The 16360-nt window shown below is 58.7% G+C and overlaps 1 protein-coding gene across 1 annotated transcript in view; it reads right to left on the bottom strand.

Moving 5' to 3' along the window:
- Window positions 1-16360, bottom strand: part of OPLAH (5-oxoprolinase, ATP-hydrolysing) — a 214496-nt gene that overhangs the window by 163408 nt on the left and 34728 nt on the right. Inside the window, exons 22-24 of the mRNA XM_050939337.1 lie at window positions 13603-13752; window positions 13056-13213; window positions 12485-12645 (exon numbers count right to left, since the gene is read on the bottom strand). Of these exons, the coding sequence (XP_050795294.1) occupies window positions 12485-12645; window positions 13056-13213; window positions 13603-13752 (469 nt within the window). The remainder of the gene's footprint in view (window positions 1-12484; window positions 12646-13055; window positions 13214-13602; window positions 13753-16360) is intronic.

The raw sequence follows: 16360 nt of genomic DNA, 5'->3' as shown, positions 1-16360 counted from the left end.
TCCAGCCCGTCTCCAGCCAGCCCCGCACCCACTGCTCGCAGCCAGCCCGTCTCCAGCCAGCCCCACACCCACTGCCTTGTCTCCAGCCCGTCTGCAGCCCCCGTCTCCAGCCTGCCCCACACCTCCTGCCCTGCCTGCACCAGTTCCTGTCTGCAGCCAGCCCTGCACCCACTGCCTTGTCTCCAGCCCGTCTCCAGCCAGCCCCGCACCCACTGCCTTGTCTCCAGCCCGTCTCCAGCCAGCCCCGCACCCACTGCTCGCAGCCAGCCCGTCTCCAGCCGGCCCCGCACCCACTGCCTTGTCTCCAGCCCGTCTCCAGCCAGCCCCGCACCCACTGCCTTGTCTCCAGCCCGTCTCCAGCCCCCGTCTCCAGCCCGTCTCCAGCTAGCCCCGCACCCACTGCTTTGTCTCCAGCCCCCGTCTCCAGCCTGCCCCACACCTCCTGCCCTGCCTGCACCAGTTCCTGTCTGCAGCCAGCCCTGCACCCACTGCCTTGTCTCCAGCCCGTCTCCAGCCAGCCCCGCACCCACTGCTCGCAGCCAGCCCGCCTCCAGCCGGCCCCGCACCCACTGCCTTGTCTCCAGCCCGTCTCCAGCCCACATCTCCAGCCTGCCCCACACCTCCTGCCCTGCCTGCACCAGTTCCTGTCTGCAGCCAGCCCTGCACCCACTGCCTTGTCTCCAGCCCGTCTCCAGCCCCTGTCTCCAGCCCATCTCCAGCCAGCCCCGCACCCACTGCCTTGTCTCCAGCCCGTCTCCAGCCAGCCCTGCACCCACTGCTCGCAGCCAGCCCGTCTCTAGCCGGCCCCGCACCCACTGCCTTGTCTCCAGCCCATCTCCAGCCCCCGTCTCCAGCCGGCCCTGCACCCACTGCCTTGTCTCCAGCCCGTCTCCAGCCAGCCCTGCACCCACTGCTCGCAGCCAGCCCGTCTCTAGCCGGCCCCGCACCCACTGCCTTGTCTCCAGCCCGTCTCCAGCCCCCGTCTCCAGCCGGCCCTGCACCCACTGCCTTGTCTCCAGCCCATCTCCAGCCCCCGTCTCCAGCCGGCCCTGCACCCACTGCCTTCTCTCCAGCCCGTCTCCAGCCAGCCCTGCACCCACTGCTCGCAGCCAGCCCGTCTCTAGCCGGCCCCGCACCCACTGCCTTGTCTCCAGCCCGTCTCCAGCCCCCGTCTCCAGCCGGCCCCGCACCCACTGCCTTGTCTCCAGCCCATCTCCAGCCCCCATCTCCAGCCGGCCCTGCACCCACTGCCTTGTCTCCAGCCCGTCTCCAGCCAGCCCTGCACCCACTGCTCGCAGCCAGCCCGTCTCTAGCCGGCCCCGCACCCACTGCCTTGTCTCCAGCCCGTCTCCAGCCAGCCCTGCACCCACTGCTCGCAGCCAGCCCGTCTCCAGCCGGCCCCGCACCCACTGCCTTGTCTCCAGCCCGTCTCCAGCCCCCGTCTCCAGCCGGCCCTGCACCCACTGCCTTGTCTCCAGCCCATCTCCAGCCCCCGTCTCCAGCCGGCCCTGCACCCACTGCCTTGTCTCCAGCCCGTCTCCAGCCAGCCCTGCACCCACTGCTCGCAGCCAGCCCGTCTCTAGCCGGCCCCGCACCCACTGCCTTGTCTCCAGCCCGTCTCCAGCCCCCGTCTCCAGCCGGCCCTGCACCCACTGCCTTGTCTCCAGCCCATCTCCAGCCTCCGTCTCCAGCCGGCCCTGCACCCACTGCCTTGTCTCCAGCCCATCTCCAGCCAGCCCTGCACCCACTGCTCGCAGCCAGCCCGTCTCCAGCCGGCCCCGCACCCACTGCCTTGTCTCCAGCCCGTCTCCAGCCCCCGTCTCCAGCCGGCCCTGCACCCACTGCCTTGTCTCCAGCCCGTCTCCAGCCCCCGTCTCCAGCCTGCCCCACACCTCCTGCCCTGCCTGCACCAGTTCCTGTCTGCAGCCAGCCCTGCACCCGCTGCCCGCAGCCAGCCCGTCTCCAGCCGGCCCCGCACCCACTGCCTTGTCTCCAGCCCGTCTCCAGCCAGCCCTGCACCCACTGCTCGCAGCCAGCCCGTCTCCAGCCGGCCCCGCACCCACTGCCTTGTCTCCAGCCCGTCTCCAGCCCCCGTCTCCAGCCTGCCCCACACCTCCTGCCCTGCCTGCACCAGTTCCTGTCTGCAGCCAGCCCTGCACCCGCTGCCCGCAGCCAGCCCGTCTCCAGCCGGCCCCACACCCACTGCCTTGTCTCCAGCCCGTCTCCAGCCCCCGTCTCCAGCCGGCCCCGCACCCACTGCCTTGTCTCCAGCCCGTCTCCAGCCAGCCCTGCACCCACTGCTCGCAGCCAGCCCGTCTCCAGCCGGCCCCGCACCCACTGCCTTGTCTCCAGCCCGTCTCCAGCCCCCGTCTCCAGCCTGCCCCACACCTCCTGCCCTGCCTGCACCAGTTCCTGTCTGCAGCCAGCCCTGCACCCGCTGCCCGCAGCCAGCCCGTCTCCAGCCGGCCCCACACCCACTGCCTTGTCTCCAGCCCGTCTCCAGCCCCCGTCTCCAGCCGGCCCCGCACCCACTGCCTTGTCTCCAGCCCGTCTCCAGCCAGCCCTGCACCCACTGCTCGCAGCCAGCCCGTCTCTAGCCGGCCCCGCACCCACTGCCTTGTCTCCAGCCCGTCTCCAGCCCCCGTCTCCAGCCTGCCCCACACCTCCTGCCCTGCCTGCACCAGTTCCTGTCTGCAGCCAGCCCTGCACCCGCTGCCCGCAGCCAGCCCATCTCCAGCCGGCCCCGCACCCACTGCCTTGTCTCCAGCCCGTCTCCAGCCAGCCCTGCACCCACTGCTCGCAGCCAGCCCGTCTCCAGCCGGCCCCGCACCCACTGCCTTGTCTCCAGCCCGTCTCCAGCCCCCGTCTCCAGCCTGCCCCACACCTCCTGCCCTGCCTGCACCAGTTCCTGTCTGCAGCCAGCCCTGCACCCGCTGCCCGCAGCCAGCCCGTCTCCAGCCGGCCCCACACCCACTGCCTTGTCTCCAGCCCGTCTCCAGCCCCCGTCTCCAGCCGGCCCCGCACCCACTGCCTTGTCTCCAGCCCGTCTCCAGCCAGCCCTGCACCCACTGCTCGCAGCCAGCCCGTCTCCAGCCGGCCCCGCACCCACTGCCTTGTCTCCAGCCCGTCTCCAGCCCCCGTCTCCAGCCTGCCCCACACCTCCTGCCCTGCCTGCACCAGTTCCTGTCTGCAGCCAGCCCTGCACCCACTGCCTTGTCTCCAGCCCGTCTCCAGCCAGCCCTGCACCCACTGCTCGCAGCCAGCCCGTCTCCAGCCGGCCCCGCACCCACTGCCTTGTCTCCAGCCCGTCTCCAGCCCCCGTCTCCAGCCTGCCCCACACCTCCTGCCCTGCCTGCACCAGTTCCTGTCTGCAGCCAGCCCTGCACCCACTGCCCGCAGCCAGCCCGTCTCCAGCCGGCCCCGCACCCACTGCCTTGTCTCCAGCCCGTCTCCAGCCCCCGTCTCCAGCCGGCCCTGCACCCACTGCCTTGTCTCCAGCCCGTCTCCAGCCAGCCCTGCACCCACTGCTCGCAGCCAGCCCGTCTCCAGCCGGCCCCGCACCCACTGCCTTGTCTCCAGCCCGTCTCCAGCCCCCGTCTCCAGCCAGCCCTGCACCCACTGCTCGCAGCCAGCCCGTCTCCAGCCGGCCCCGCACCCACTGCCTTGTCTCCAGCCCGTCTCCAGCCCCCGTCTCCAGCCTGCCCCACACCTCCTGCCCTGCCTGCACCAGTTCCTGTCTGCAGCCAGCCCGTCTCCAGCCGGCCCCACACCCACTGCCTTGTCTCCAGCCCGTCTCCAGCCCATCTCCAGCCAGCCCTGCACCCACTGCCTTGTCTCCAGCCCTGCACCAGCCCCTGCCTCCAGCCAGCCCTGCACCCCCTGCCCTGTCTCCAGCCAGCCCCCGCCGCACTGCCTGCCCTTCCCGCACCAGCCCCACACCTCCTGCCCTGCCTGCACCAGTTCCTGTCTGCAGCCAGCCCGTCTCCAGCCCGTCTCCAGCCAGCCCTGCACCCCCTGCCCTGTCTCCAGCCAGCCCCCGCAGCACCGCCTGCCCTTCCCGCACCAGCCCTGCACCCCCTGCCCTGTCACCAGCCAAACCCTGCTGCACCCCCCTGCCTGAAGCCAGCCAGTCTTGCACTCCTTTGTCTCCAGCCCTGCCAACCCATGCTGCACCCCCCCGTGGCTCTCACTGAAGCCAGCCAGCCCATCCCACACACCGTCTCCAGCCTGCCCCACACTCCTTGCCCAGGCTGCAGCCAGACCCTACCTCCAGCCACCTCCCCCCCACCTCCAGCCAGCCCCACATGCACTGGTGCCCTGTAGTTCCCAGGGAAGTAACCCTGCACATCTGCTTCAATGAGGTGGGCAGGGAGCAGCTGGGACCCACACATGCGCCCTAGCACACCCTCAGGGAGTGGCGGAGCTCATTTCTAGTTCAGACCCATCTTTTTAAAAAAGAACTTTAGGTAGGGTTAACATACATCTGTACTTTCCCGGACATGTCAGGCTTTTTGGATCTTAAATCTCCATCCAGGAGGAAAATACGCATGTATGGTAACCCTATTGATACAAAAAATACATACTGTGGCAGAACTTTTTATAGGGAACCGGTTGCTAAGAAATGAAAGGCTTTTTTTTTTACATGTGTTGTTTGGTTTTTTTCAGTCATCCCTGCTGGGGCCCCGCCGAAAATGTTTGAATTGGGCCCCGCACTTCCTAAAGCCAGCCCTGCCAGATGCGGACGGGATTCTAAGGCTTTGGGCTGCCCACAGCCGTGGGGAGCCCAGGGCCCTTTAAATCTCAGCCGTGGCCGGGATTCAAAGGGCTCTGAGATGCCTGCAGAGATTCTCGGCCGCGGCTGAGATTTAAAGGGCTCAGGGCTCCCCGCCGCCATGGGCAGCCCAGAGCCCTTTGAATCCCGGCCGCGGCTCCAGCAGATGGGCTGGGGCTGGGATTTAAAGGGCTCGGGCTCCCCTCAGCAGCAGGAGCTCTGGGCCCTTTAAATCCCTGCCCCAGCCCCACAAAGCTCCGGGTTCCCGCAGCCCCTGGAGCCCCGGGTCCTTTAATTTGACCCTGAGGGCTCCCAGCCAGCTCTTCAGCTGGGAGCCCCTGGTTGACTTAAAATCAAGTATCACCTCCCCACCCCCAACCTTTCTTTTTGGCCCACAGCTGTTTTGGTAGGGTGGCACTGGGGAAGGAGGGTTTGTTTCTGCAGGGCTGGGCGGTGCTGGGGTGGGGTGTTTCCGCCAGGCTGGGAGGTCCTGGGGGGGCGGGTGTTTCCAGAGGGCTGGGGGGTTTCAGCCCTCAGCTGTTTTCTTTGGAGTAATGTGGCCCTCGCCGCTTTACGAGTTGTGCAGGCCTGATCTAGTGAGTCTATGAGTTTGTCTGAAAGGGGATTGTGTACGAATCCACCTGATGGGCCAAAGGTGATTCTGGATATAAGTGAGACCCAGAAAGAGTCTGTGGTTGCTCAGGAAAGTGTCCTTTACAGCAAGCCCTAAGTGAAGAAGGTAAGAGCAGAATTTCTGTGAGGGGGGAATTGCTGCTTTAAAAAGCTCCTGGGGAAAGGAATCCTCATGGTAACCTGTGCAAGCAGTTTACTGCAGCTGAAGGGTGTGAAAGTGATTTAATCAAGGAAGTTTCAGTTCCTAATAGCCAGAAATTTTCTGTTGTGAATGGATCCACTGACTTTCCTTTTGAAAGATCCAGTGTGGGGAGCTCTGAGAAGGTCTCAGATGAAGTAGAAGCTGTTAAGAAAGTAGAGCAGCCCCATAACCAAGTGGCTGTGTGTGGCCAGCTTGTTGGGAAGACAATGGTGTTGGAACAGGAATGTCTCCATGATGATTCTGTAAGTGAGCAGCCTGTGCTTCAGGGTCCAAAGAAAGATTTGGATTTGTGTGGTATCTCTGTAAGACAGAGTCCAGCCTTGGAACTGGTAGCAGCTAAGAAGTTAAACGCTAGTGTCTGAGTTGATGCAAATTACCCGGCTGGCAGGGAGAAGAAAGACTTGCTAATAGCTGTTAGCACAGAGAGCCCACCCCATCAGCCAGTGAATTCTGTTGAGCAAGAGAAATCAGCGTTTGATCCTTCAGGACGAGGAAAAAGAAAACTTGATTTTGCAAAGGGAAGTCATAGAATAACCCTAAAAGGCCCAAACCCCAGTGGTATTGAGCCAAAGGTGTGGCATGACAAACATGATTGTAGATGGACACTTGCAATGGATTTGTTGTTATTGCCAATGGTGATTTTTGCTATTACCAAGAACTGTAAGAATGTACAATGCGCCTATCTTCTGTGAGGAGGTACGCTAAGTGCTGCATTAGGGGGGCTGTGTTGGTGAGTATCTCAGTGTCTGTTGCAGGGGATAGTTTGTCAGTTGGATGTGTGCTTGATTGTTTGATTGTTTGTTTAAAAAGTGTGAGTTGGGAGGGCTTTGTGCCAGGTGGGCCTTGAGTGGGCTTGACTGCTATAAAAATGCAGTCAGCAGCAAACCAGCTGAGCGGTGAACAGCAGAGGCTAACAGAGGGAGTTCGCCTGTGGAGAGCCCACTGAGGCTTTCATCTCGCGGGCTTCTATGAGTTGCTGCAGCAGCTGAGGAAGCTCTTAGAAGGAAGAAATTATGGAAGGTGAGTGTTCAGCTGTTGTGACCTGCACAGGTTGTGCCATGTTTGTCTTTCTTCCACAGGACAGAAGCGACTTTGTCTGTACAAAGTGCAAGCTGGTCTCCATATTGGAAGAGAAGGTTCAAGGTCTGGAGCAACAAGTATCAACTCTGCGTTGCATACGAAAAAATGAAGATTTCCTGGACAGACGTCAGGATATGCTTCTACGGGCACAATGTCCTGAAGAATCGGAGCAGGCTGTGCAGAGGGGAGAGAGGGACAGTGAAGAAATTTGGCAGCATGTGACCTCCAGAAGAAGAAAGAGGAGCGTCCATGTACCAGCAATGGAGATACAGGTGAGCAACCGTTTTCATGTTCTCTCCACACCTACTAATGCGGAGAGTGGACTAGATGATACATCTGAGGGAAGGAGCAGAAGGAGACTCCACCGATTGGAAGGCACGAGATGCGCTGTCCTAGGGATGGGGGCTCCACAAGTACCACTCCCAAGAGAAGGCGGCGGGTGGTGGCGGTCAGGGACTCCCTCCTCAAGGGAACTGAATCATCTATCTGCCGCCTCAACCAGGAAAACAGGGAAGTCTGTTGCTTGCCAGGAGCTAGGATTCACGATTTGACGGAGAGGCTGCCGAGGCTCATCAAGCCCTCAGATCGCTGCCCCTTCCTGCTTCTCCACGTGGACACCAATGATACTGCCAAGAATGACCTTGAGCGGATCACTGCAGACTACGTGGCTCTGGGAAGAAGGATAAAGGAGTTTGAGGCGCAAGTGGTGTTCTCGCCCATCCTCCCTGTGCAGGGAAAAGGCCTGGGTAGAGACTGTGGAATCGTGGAAGTCAACGAATGGCTACGCAGGTGGTGTCAGAGAGAAGGCTTTGGATTCTTCGGCCATGGGATGGTGTTCCAAGGAGGAGGAGTGCTAGGCAGAGACGGGCTCCACCTAACGAAGAGAGCGAAGAGCATCTTCACAAGCAGGCTGGCTAACCTAGTGAGGAGGGCTTTAAACTAGGTTCACAGGGGGAAAGAGACCAAAGCCCTGAGGGAAGTGGGGAAATGGGATACCGCGAGGAAGCACGAGCAGCAGAGTGCAAGAGGGGAGACTCCTGTCTCAGACTGAGAAAGCGGGACAATCAGCGAGTTATCTTCAGTGCCTATACACAAATGCAAGAAGCATGGGAAACAAGCAGGGAGAACTGGAAGTCCTGGCACAGTCAAGGAACTATGATGTGACTGGAATAACAGAGACTTGGTGGGATAACTCACATGACTGGAGCACTGTCATGGATGGATATAAACTGTTCAGGAAGGACAGGCAGGGCAGAAAAGGTGGGGGAGTTGCACTGTATGTAAGAGAGCGGTATGACTGCTCAGAGCTCCAGTATGAAACTGCAGAAAAACCTGAGAGTCTCTGGATTAAGTTTAGAAGTGTGAGCAACAAAGGTGATGTGGTGGTGGGAGTCTGCTATAGACCAGGGGGATGAAGCTTTCTTCTGGCAACTAACAGAAGTTACTAGATCACAGTTCTCTGGTTCTCATGGGAGACTTCAAATCACTGATACTTGCTGGGAGAGCAATACAGCAGTGCACAGACAATCCAGGAAGATTTTGGAAAGTGTAGGGGACAATTTCCTGGTCCAAGTGTTGGAGGAACTAATCAGGGGCAGAGCTCTTCTTGACCTGCTGCTCACAAACAAAGAAGAGTTAGTAGGGGAAGCAAAAGTGGATGACAACCTGGGTAGCATTGACCATGAGATGGTCAAGTTCAGGATCCTGACACAAGGAAGAAAGGAGAGCAGCAGAATAAAGACCCTGGACTTCAGAAAAGCAGACTTTGACTCCCTCAGGGAACTGATGGGCAGGATCCCCTGGGAGAATTACATGAGGGGGAAAGGAGTCCAGGAGAGCTGGCTGTATTTTAAAGAATCCTTATTGAGGCTGCAGGAACAAACCATCCCGATGTGTTGGAAGAATAGTAAATATGGCAGGTGACCAGCTTGGCTTAACAGTGAAATCCTTGCTGATCTTAAACACAAAAAAGAAGCGTACAAGAAGTGGAAGATTGGACAAATGACCAGGGAGGAGTATAAAAATATTGCTCAGGCATGCAGGAGTGAAATCAGGAAGGCCAAATCACCCTTGGAGTTGCAGCTAGCAAGAGATGTTAAGAGTAACAAGAAGGGTTTCTTCGGGTATGTCAGCAACAAAAAGAAAGTCAAGGAAAGTGTGGGCCCCTGACTGAATGAGGGAGGCAATCTAGTGACAGAGGATGTGGAAAAAGCTAATGTACTCAATGATTTTTTTGCCTCTGTCTTCACGGACAAGATCAGCTCCCAGACTGCTGCACTGGGCAGCACAGCATGGGGAGGGAGTGACCAGCCCTCCGTGGAGAAAGAAGTGATTCAGGACTATTTAGAAAAGCTGGATGAGCACAAGTCCATGGGGCCGGATGCGCTGCATCTGAGGGGGCTAAAGGAGTTGGCGGATGTGATTGCAGAGCCATTGGCCATTATCTTTGAAAACTCATGGCGATCGGGGGAGGTCCCGGATGACTGGAAAAAGGCTAATGTACTGCCCATCTTTAAAAAAGGGAAGGAGGAGGATCCGGGGAACTACAGGCCAGTCAGCCTCACTACAGTCCCCAGAAAAATCATGGAGCAGGTCCTCAGGGAATCAATTCTGAAGCACTTAGAGGAGAGAGAAGTGATCAGGAACAGTCAGCATGGATTCACCAAGGGCAAGTCATGCCTGACTAACCTAATTGCCTTCTATGAGGAGATAACTGGGTCTGTGGATGAGGGGAAAGCAGTGGATGTTTTATTCCTTGACTTTAGCAAAGCTTTTGATACGGTCTCCCACAGTATTCTTGCCGGCAAGTTAAAGAAGTCTGGGCTGGATGAATGGACTGTAAGGTGGATAGAAAGCTGGCTAGATCATCGGGCTCAACAGGTAGCAATCAATGGCTCCATGTCTTCCTGGCAACCAGTATCAAGTGAAGTGCCCCAAGGGTTGGTCCTGAGGTTGGTTTTGTTCAATATCTTCATTAATGATCTGGAGGATGGCATGGACTGCACTCTCAGCAAGTTTGCAGATGACACTAAACTGGAAGGAGTGGTAGATACGCTGGAGGGTAAGGATAGGATACAGAGGGACTGAGATAAATTAGAGGACTGGGACAAAAGAAATCTGATGAGGTTCAACAAGGACAAGTGTGAAGTCCTGCACTTAGGACGGAAGAATCCCATTCACTGTTACAGACTAGGGACCGAGTGGCTAGGAAGCAGTTCTGCAGAAAAGGACCAAGAGGTTACATTGGACGAGAAGCTGGATGTGAGTCAGCAGTGTGCCCTTGTTGCCAAGAAGGCTAATGGCATTTTGGGCTGTATAAGTAGGGGCTTTGCCAGCAGATCAAGGGACGTGATCATTCCCCTCTATTCAACATGGTGAGGCCTCATCTGGAGTACTGTGTCCAGTTTTGGGCCCCAGACTACAAGAAGGATGTGGAAAAATTGGAAAGAGTCCAGCGGAGGGCAACAAAAATGATTAGGGGGCAGGGGCACATGACTTACGAGGAGAGGCTGAGGGAACCGGGATTGTTTAGTCTGCAGAAGAAAAGAATGAGGGGGGATTTGACAGCTGCTTTCAACTACCTGAAAGAGGGTTCCAAAGACGATGGATCTAGACTGTTCTCAGTGGTACCCAATGAGAGCAATGGTCTCAAATTGCAGTGGAGGAGGTTTAGGTTGGATATTAGGAAAAACTTTTTCACTCAGAGTGGTGAAGCACTGGAATGGGTTCCCTAGGGAGGTGGTGGAATCTCCTTCCTTAGAGGTTTTTAAGGTCAGGCTTGACAAAGCCCTGGCTGGGATGATTTAGATGGTCAGTGGTCCCCAATGCGGTGCATTGATGTGCGTCGCCTAGTGCCCCTAGTGCCCAGCAGGAGAGAGGAGCCGTGGCCCCCCGCCTGCCGGGGACAGAGAACTCCAGGGCTGCGGACACCGGTGCTCTCTGTCCCCAGCAGGCGCGGGGCTGCAGCTACTCTCCCCTGCCATGGTGTTAGGGACCACTGGTACAGTACTGTATTATGCCTTAAAGGGAAGCCAACCTATGATCACATTATATGCGATTTCGCATTATGGCAGGGCGCGTTATTGCAAGGTTTGACAGTATCTACATTGATTTGATGTTAAGTGGGTTCCAAACATTTTCCAGAGCTTGTATGGATAAAATAGCTCTGTTCTGTAGCTCTTGGCAATATCACATGAGACATACAGGAATCCTGCTGCAAGAGCAGATCCAACCAACCATTGTTCAAACTAAGTTTTACTTTGAGTTTCTAAAGAGATTCAATCATGTTATTGAACATGACTTTGATAAACCATTTCTCTTACACACTGGTACGGCCTTTTGCCCAATACTAGCTGTAGTGAGACAGAACCCAGGATGGGGGGCTCCTGGGATGCAGTCAGTGATGTTTGTGTCATCCCTTCCTGCATCAATTTTGCATTGGGGGTGTGACGTTATTGATATAATCTGGGACCATATAGAACATGGTTGCAACCAAGGTCCTGTAGTGGCATCAAATCTTATGTAAAGGGGGTCATATAAGGTATCTAAGACCAGGTTATGGGTTGCTGGTTATGATTATACTGTCTGTGTGCATGTGTCATTTTTGTAGTTGAAGTCATGAGTATTGTCTGTATTTCAAACTTGTGCTGGGCTTCTGGGTGACACTCCAGACGAGTTGGTGTTAGCTCTGCCTAGCCTGCTTGATGGCCCATTAAGGACCATCAGCTACATGATTGACCCGTTGAGAGAAGGCAGATACGCCTTATAACTCAGCAGGGTGTGCAGGGACTGGCCCATGTGACTGCAGACTCTATTTTGCTGTAATTTTCCACAGCAGGAACAAAGGAGTGTTCTTACACCTGGAAGAGCCTATAAAAGGCTGATGCCTCATCTCCATCTTGTCTTCAATCCTGCTTCCTACCTCTGGAGGAACTTTGTTCAGAGCTTCAGTTTGTAGCAAAGGACTGATGACCCATCCCAGCGGGGGATGTTCTCCAGAGACTTGATTTGAACCTGCAGTTTACTCCATCACTGCTACAAGCCTGAACTAAGAACTTTGCCATTACTGTATGGAATTGATTCCATTTAACCGATTCTAGCTCTCATCTCTATCTTTTTTTCCTTTTATGAATAAACCTTTAGATTTTAGATTCTAAAGGATTGGCAACAGCGTGATTTGTGGGTAAGATCTGATGTGTATATTGACCTGGGTCTGGGGCTTGGTCCTTTGGGATCGAGAGATCCGTTTTCTTTTGCTGGGGTGTTGGTTTTCATAACCATTCATCTCCAGGACGAATGGCACTGGTGGTGACACTGGGAGACTGGAGTGTCTAAGGGAATTGCTTGTGTGACTTGTGGTTAGCCAGTGGGGTGAGACCAAAGTCCTCTTTGTCTGGCTGGTTTGGTTTACCTTAGAGGTGAAAAAAATCCAGTCTTGGGCTGTAACTGCCCTGTTTGAGCAATTGGTCCTGAATTGGCACTCTCAGTTGGGTCCCGCCAGAACCGCATCATCACAGGGTTAGACAGGGGGTCAGAGGGAGGGTAGATGGGGTGACAGAGGGTCGGGGATCAGACAGAGGGTCAGAGGGAGGGCAGATGGGGAGACAGAGGGTAGGGGTTAGACGGGGGTCAGAGGGAGGGTAGATGGGGTGACAGAGGGTAGGGAGTTAGATGGGGGGTCAGAGGGAGGATCAAATGGCGGCAGATGGGGCTACCACGAAGATCTGGGCAGTCAGAGTGCAGGGATGGGGAGGGGCTGGGGGGCTGGGACACAGGGCTGGACCATGGCGGGTGCTCACCATGCAGGCCGTAGGGACGGAAGGCCCGGCGCTCGCTCAGCACCGACAGCACCACCTCCTCGCGGAACAGCAGCTCGCGGATCACCCCGTCCCCGCCCTGGAACCGCCCACTGCCCCCGCTGCCCCAGCACAGCTCGAAGCAGCGCAGGATCACTGGGTACCTGGGGGGGAAGGGAGCGTCACTGGGTAAACGGGTGACCTCCCCCTCCACTGGCAGGGCACCCTCCATCCCTTCCCACTGCACACACTGCCACTGCCCGAGCAGAGAGCAGGGAGACCCTGGAACCCACAGCTGGCTCAGCACCCCCCGCCAGAGGTTACAGGGACTGAGGACACTAAACCCCGAGGGCCCACTGGCTTGGTGGGGGCCCCTAAAGAGCTGGGGTTACCCCAAAGGTCTTGGGAGTCCTGGCTGCTGACACTCCCACACCAAGGGACCTCCCACTCCACCCAGCACCCCACCAGGCCCTTCTCCCAGGCTCCTTGCCCCATGTCCCCCAAGGAGGTTGGCCCTAGGCAAGAGCCCTGCAAAGATGGGGTGCTCCCCGTGGGGCCCCAGAGCCACGCCTACCGTTTCTCCAGGATCTCGGGGTCAGTGATGCGGGTGTTGGTCATGTGGGTGTGCACCCCGCTGCGGCCGTGCCAGTGGGGCCCAGCCCCCGCGCCACCCGCCACCGTCTCGTAGTAGCCAATGTCCTCGTTCCCAAATGTGATGTTGTTCATGCAGCCCTGGAGCAAGGGGATGAGAGACAGAGGGAGAGCCGACCCCGGAGTCCCCCCGGTGGGACAGCTGGCTCCGAGGACCCCCCAACGGGAGAGCCGGCCCCAGACCTCACGACGGGAGAGCAAACTCACCCTGTGCCAGGCAGCCCCCTGTCGTGGGGTCCCGGACCTGAGGAGATTCAATCCCAGCCCCATGCCAGGCCCAGCCCCAGCCAGGGCAGTTGGAGGGGGCACAGCCCCACCCCAAGGGGTGCCCAGCCCCAGCCTGCGGAATACCTCCAGCTGCCTGGGCCCGTTCAGCAGGGAACTCCCCTAGGCTGGGCCCAGCTCCATGGCGGCCCCTCCCAGCCCCACACAGGGCATGCGGCCCCCCACACACACACCCCCGGTCTCACCTGGGAGGCAGCGCAGACTTCGAAGGCCCTGAAGATCACGTCCACCACCCTCTGCGAGGTCAGCACATTGCCCCCCACCACGGCAGCCTCCGGGGATGGGTCCAGGATGGAGCCCTTGGGAATGAGAACCTGCACCGGGGCCAGGCAGCCCTGCCATGGGGGAGAGGTCATCAGGCTGCCCAAGCACCCCCACCCCTCTGTCCTCCGCCATGCCAGGGCTGAACCCACTGCTCCAGGTCAGAGCACAGTCACAGGGGGCACAGAGCGGGTCAACAGCTCCCAGCACCCTGTGCCAGCCCCAGGCCCACCCAGAGACCTCAGCCCTCAGTGCCCTGCGCCAGCCCCAGTCCCACCCAAAGACCTCAGCTCCCAGCTCCCAGCACCTTGCGCCAGTCCCAGCCCCACCCAGAGACCTCAGCTCCCAGCTCCCAGCACCCTGTGCCAGTCCCAGCGCCACCCAGAGACCTCAGCCCCCTGCGCCAGCCCCAGTCCCACCCAGAGACCTCAGCTCCCAGCACCCTGCACCAGCCCCAGTCCCACCCAGAGACCTCAGCTCCCAGCACCCTGTGCCAGTCCCAGCCCCACCCAGAGACCTCAGCTCCCAGCACCCTGCGCCAGCCCCAGCCCCACCCAGAGACCTCAGCTCCCAGCACCCTGTGCCAGCCCCAGTTCCGCCCAGAGACCTGAGCTCCCAGTGCCCTGCGCCAGCCCGTCCCACCCAGAGACCTCAGCTCTCAGTGCCCTGCGCCAGCCCCGTGTGACGAACTGGAACTGTTCTTACTGTGGCCTGTGAATGCTGAGTGGGGAGGGTTGGCCTGGGAGGACGATCTGCACTGGGGGATGGGAGACTGGCCTGAGGGAGGAGATCTGAGCAGGTAACGTGAGAACCCAGGAAGGGGTTGGAGGCCAGGAGACAGCTCTGCCCGGGAAGCTGAACAAAGGCTGGGGGAGGAGACGCTGGAGGGGGAGAGGAGTTTCAGGAGCTGGCTGGGGAATGGAGGGAAGGACAGAGAGGGCTCTGACCCCCCAATGGGGCTGGTGCTCCTGGGACCCCAAGATGGACCCAATTGGGGAGGATCCTGTTGTCCGTGCCTGCAAGACCTGTCTGGGACTGTGTTCATGTCATCTAAATAAACCTTCTGTTTTACTGGCTGGCTGAGAGTCACTGTGGGTCCCAGGAAGAGGGGTGCAGGGCCCTGACTCCCCCACACTCCGTGACAACTGGTAGCAGAGGTGGGCTGTACTGCACCCCGGGGACAGCGCTTCCTGCAGTAAGTGACTGGGGAGCAGTAAAGCGAAGAGGGATTGATGGGGACCAGGCGTGCTGAAGGCTCAGAGAGGGACAGTTTCAGGGGGCGATTAACCTCTGGGAGTGTGTGACCAGCGAGAAGGACTGTTGGAGTAACGGGGTCCCCCTGAGGACTGCAGCGAGCAGTCTCAGGGTCGGAGGAGCTTGCTGCTCGACCCTGGGAGAGAGAAGGATTTTTGCAGTAGCAGGGTTCCCCGGGGGATTGCAGCGAGCGGTCCCAGGGGCGAAGGAGTCTGCAGCTCGACCCTGGCAGAGAGGTGGTGACCTGAAGAAGGGCTGGTGCACGAGGGGTCTCCCTGGAATGGTGGAAAGCTGAGAGCACAGGCCAGCGAGTGGCCAGCAGGGAGATGTATGATAAACACCTTAAGAGCGACCTGGTGGAGCTGTGCAGGTAGACGGGGCTGCACATTGGGAGGTCCACCAAAGAACAGCTAATTACCCAGCTGGAGGAGAAGGATCGCTTGAATGAACCGAGCCCTGTCCCTGAGGAAAGCCGCCCAGCGGACGCAGCGTGGGTCCCGGGGCCTGACATGGCTGGGAGGGGTCAGACGGCTGCCGAGGACACCCCAAGACCCTGCGTACCTATACCAAGGGGAGGGGTTTGGGGAAGCCTGGCGAATACCGAGGGCACCCTGACCCCAGCGGCCAGCAGGGGATCGTCCCGGCGGAGATCCCGTCCCTGGAATGGCTGAGGCTGGAATATGACAGGGAGCTGAGACGGGAAGAGTTCGAGTTATGGAGGCAAGAACTGAAGCAGGAGCGGGAGGAATGGGAAAAACAGCGTCAGTATGAGCTGGAGCTGGCGAGGCTGAGGAGTAGTGGGGCCCCAGCTGCGGTGAGTGAGGGGAGACCCAAGCCTACAAAGAGCTCTGATAAGTGCTTCCTGGCCCAGCGTAAGGAGGGGGAGGACATAGATACCTTCCTGACGGCCTTTGAGAATGCCTGCGAGCTGCACAGGGTTGACCCTGCAGACAGGATCGCAGTTCTCACCCCCTTACTGGACTCCACAGCCGTGGAGGTGTACAGCTGAATGAAAGGGGCAGAGACAGGGGACTAAGAACTGTTCAAACAGGCCCTGCTCCGCGAGTTTGGGCTGACTCCTGAGATGTACCGGAAAAGGTTCTGGAGTCAGCGTAAAACCCATGAGGTCACATACCTACAACTGGTCAACCGGGCGCAGGGGTATGCCCACAAGTGGACAGCTGGGGCCCAAACTAAAGAGGACCTGCTTGACCTATTCATACTGGAGCACCTGTACGAGCAGTGCCCGTCCAACTTGAGGCTGTGGTTGATGGACCAGAAGCCGGAGAACCCGCAGCACGCAGGCCAGCTGGCCAATGAGTTTGTGGACAGTCGGGCAGGGGATGACAGGGAGGAGTCCCAAAGGAGCAGGCCTGCCTCAACGCAGAGAGAGAGTCATCATGGGACCTCCCAAAGGGGAAACATGGA

This window comes from Gopherus flavomarginatus, chromosome 2 (genome assembly GCF_025201925.1).
Source record: "Gopherus flavomarginatus isolate rGopFla2 chromosome 2, rGopFla2.mat.asm, whole genome shotgun sequence".
NCBI lineage: Eukaryota > Metazoa > Chordata > Testudines > Testudinidae > Gopherus > Gopherus flavomarginatus.
This window is presented reverse-complemented; position numbering and strand designations above follow the sequence as displayed.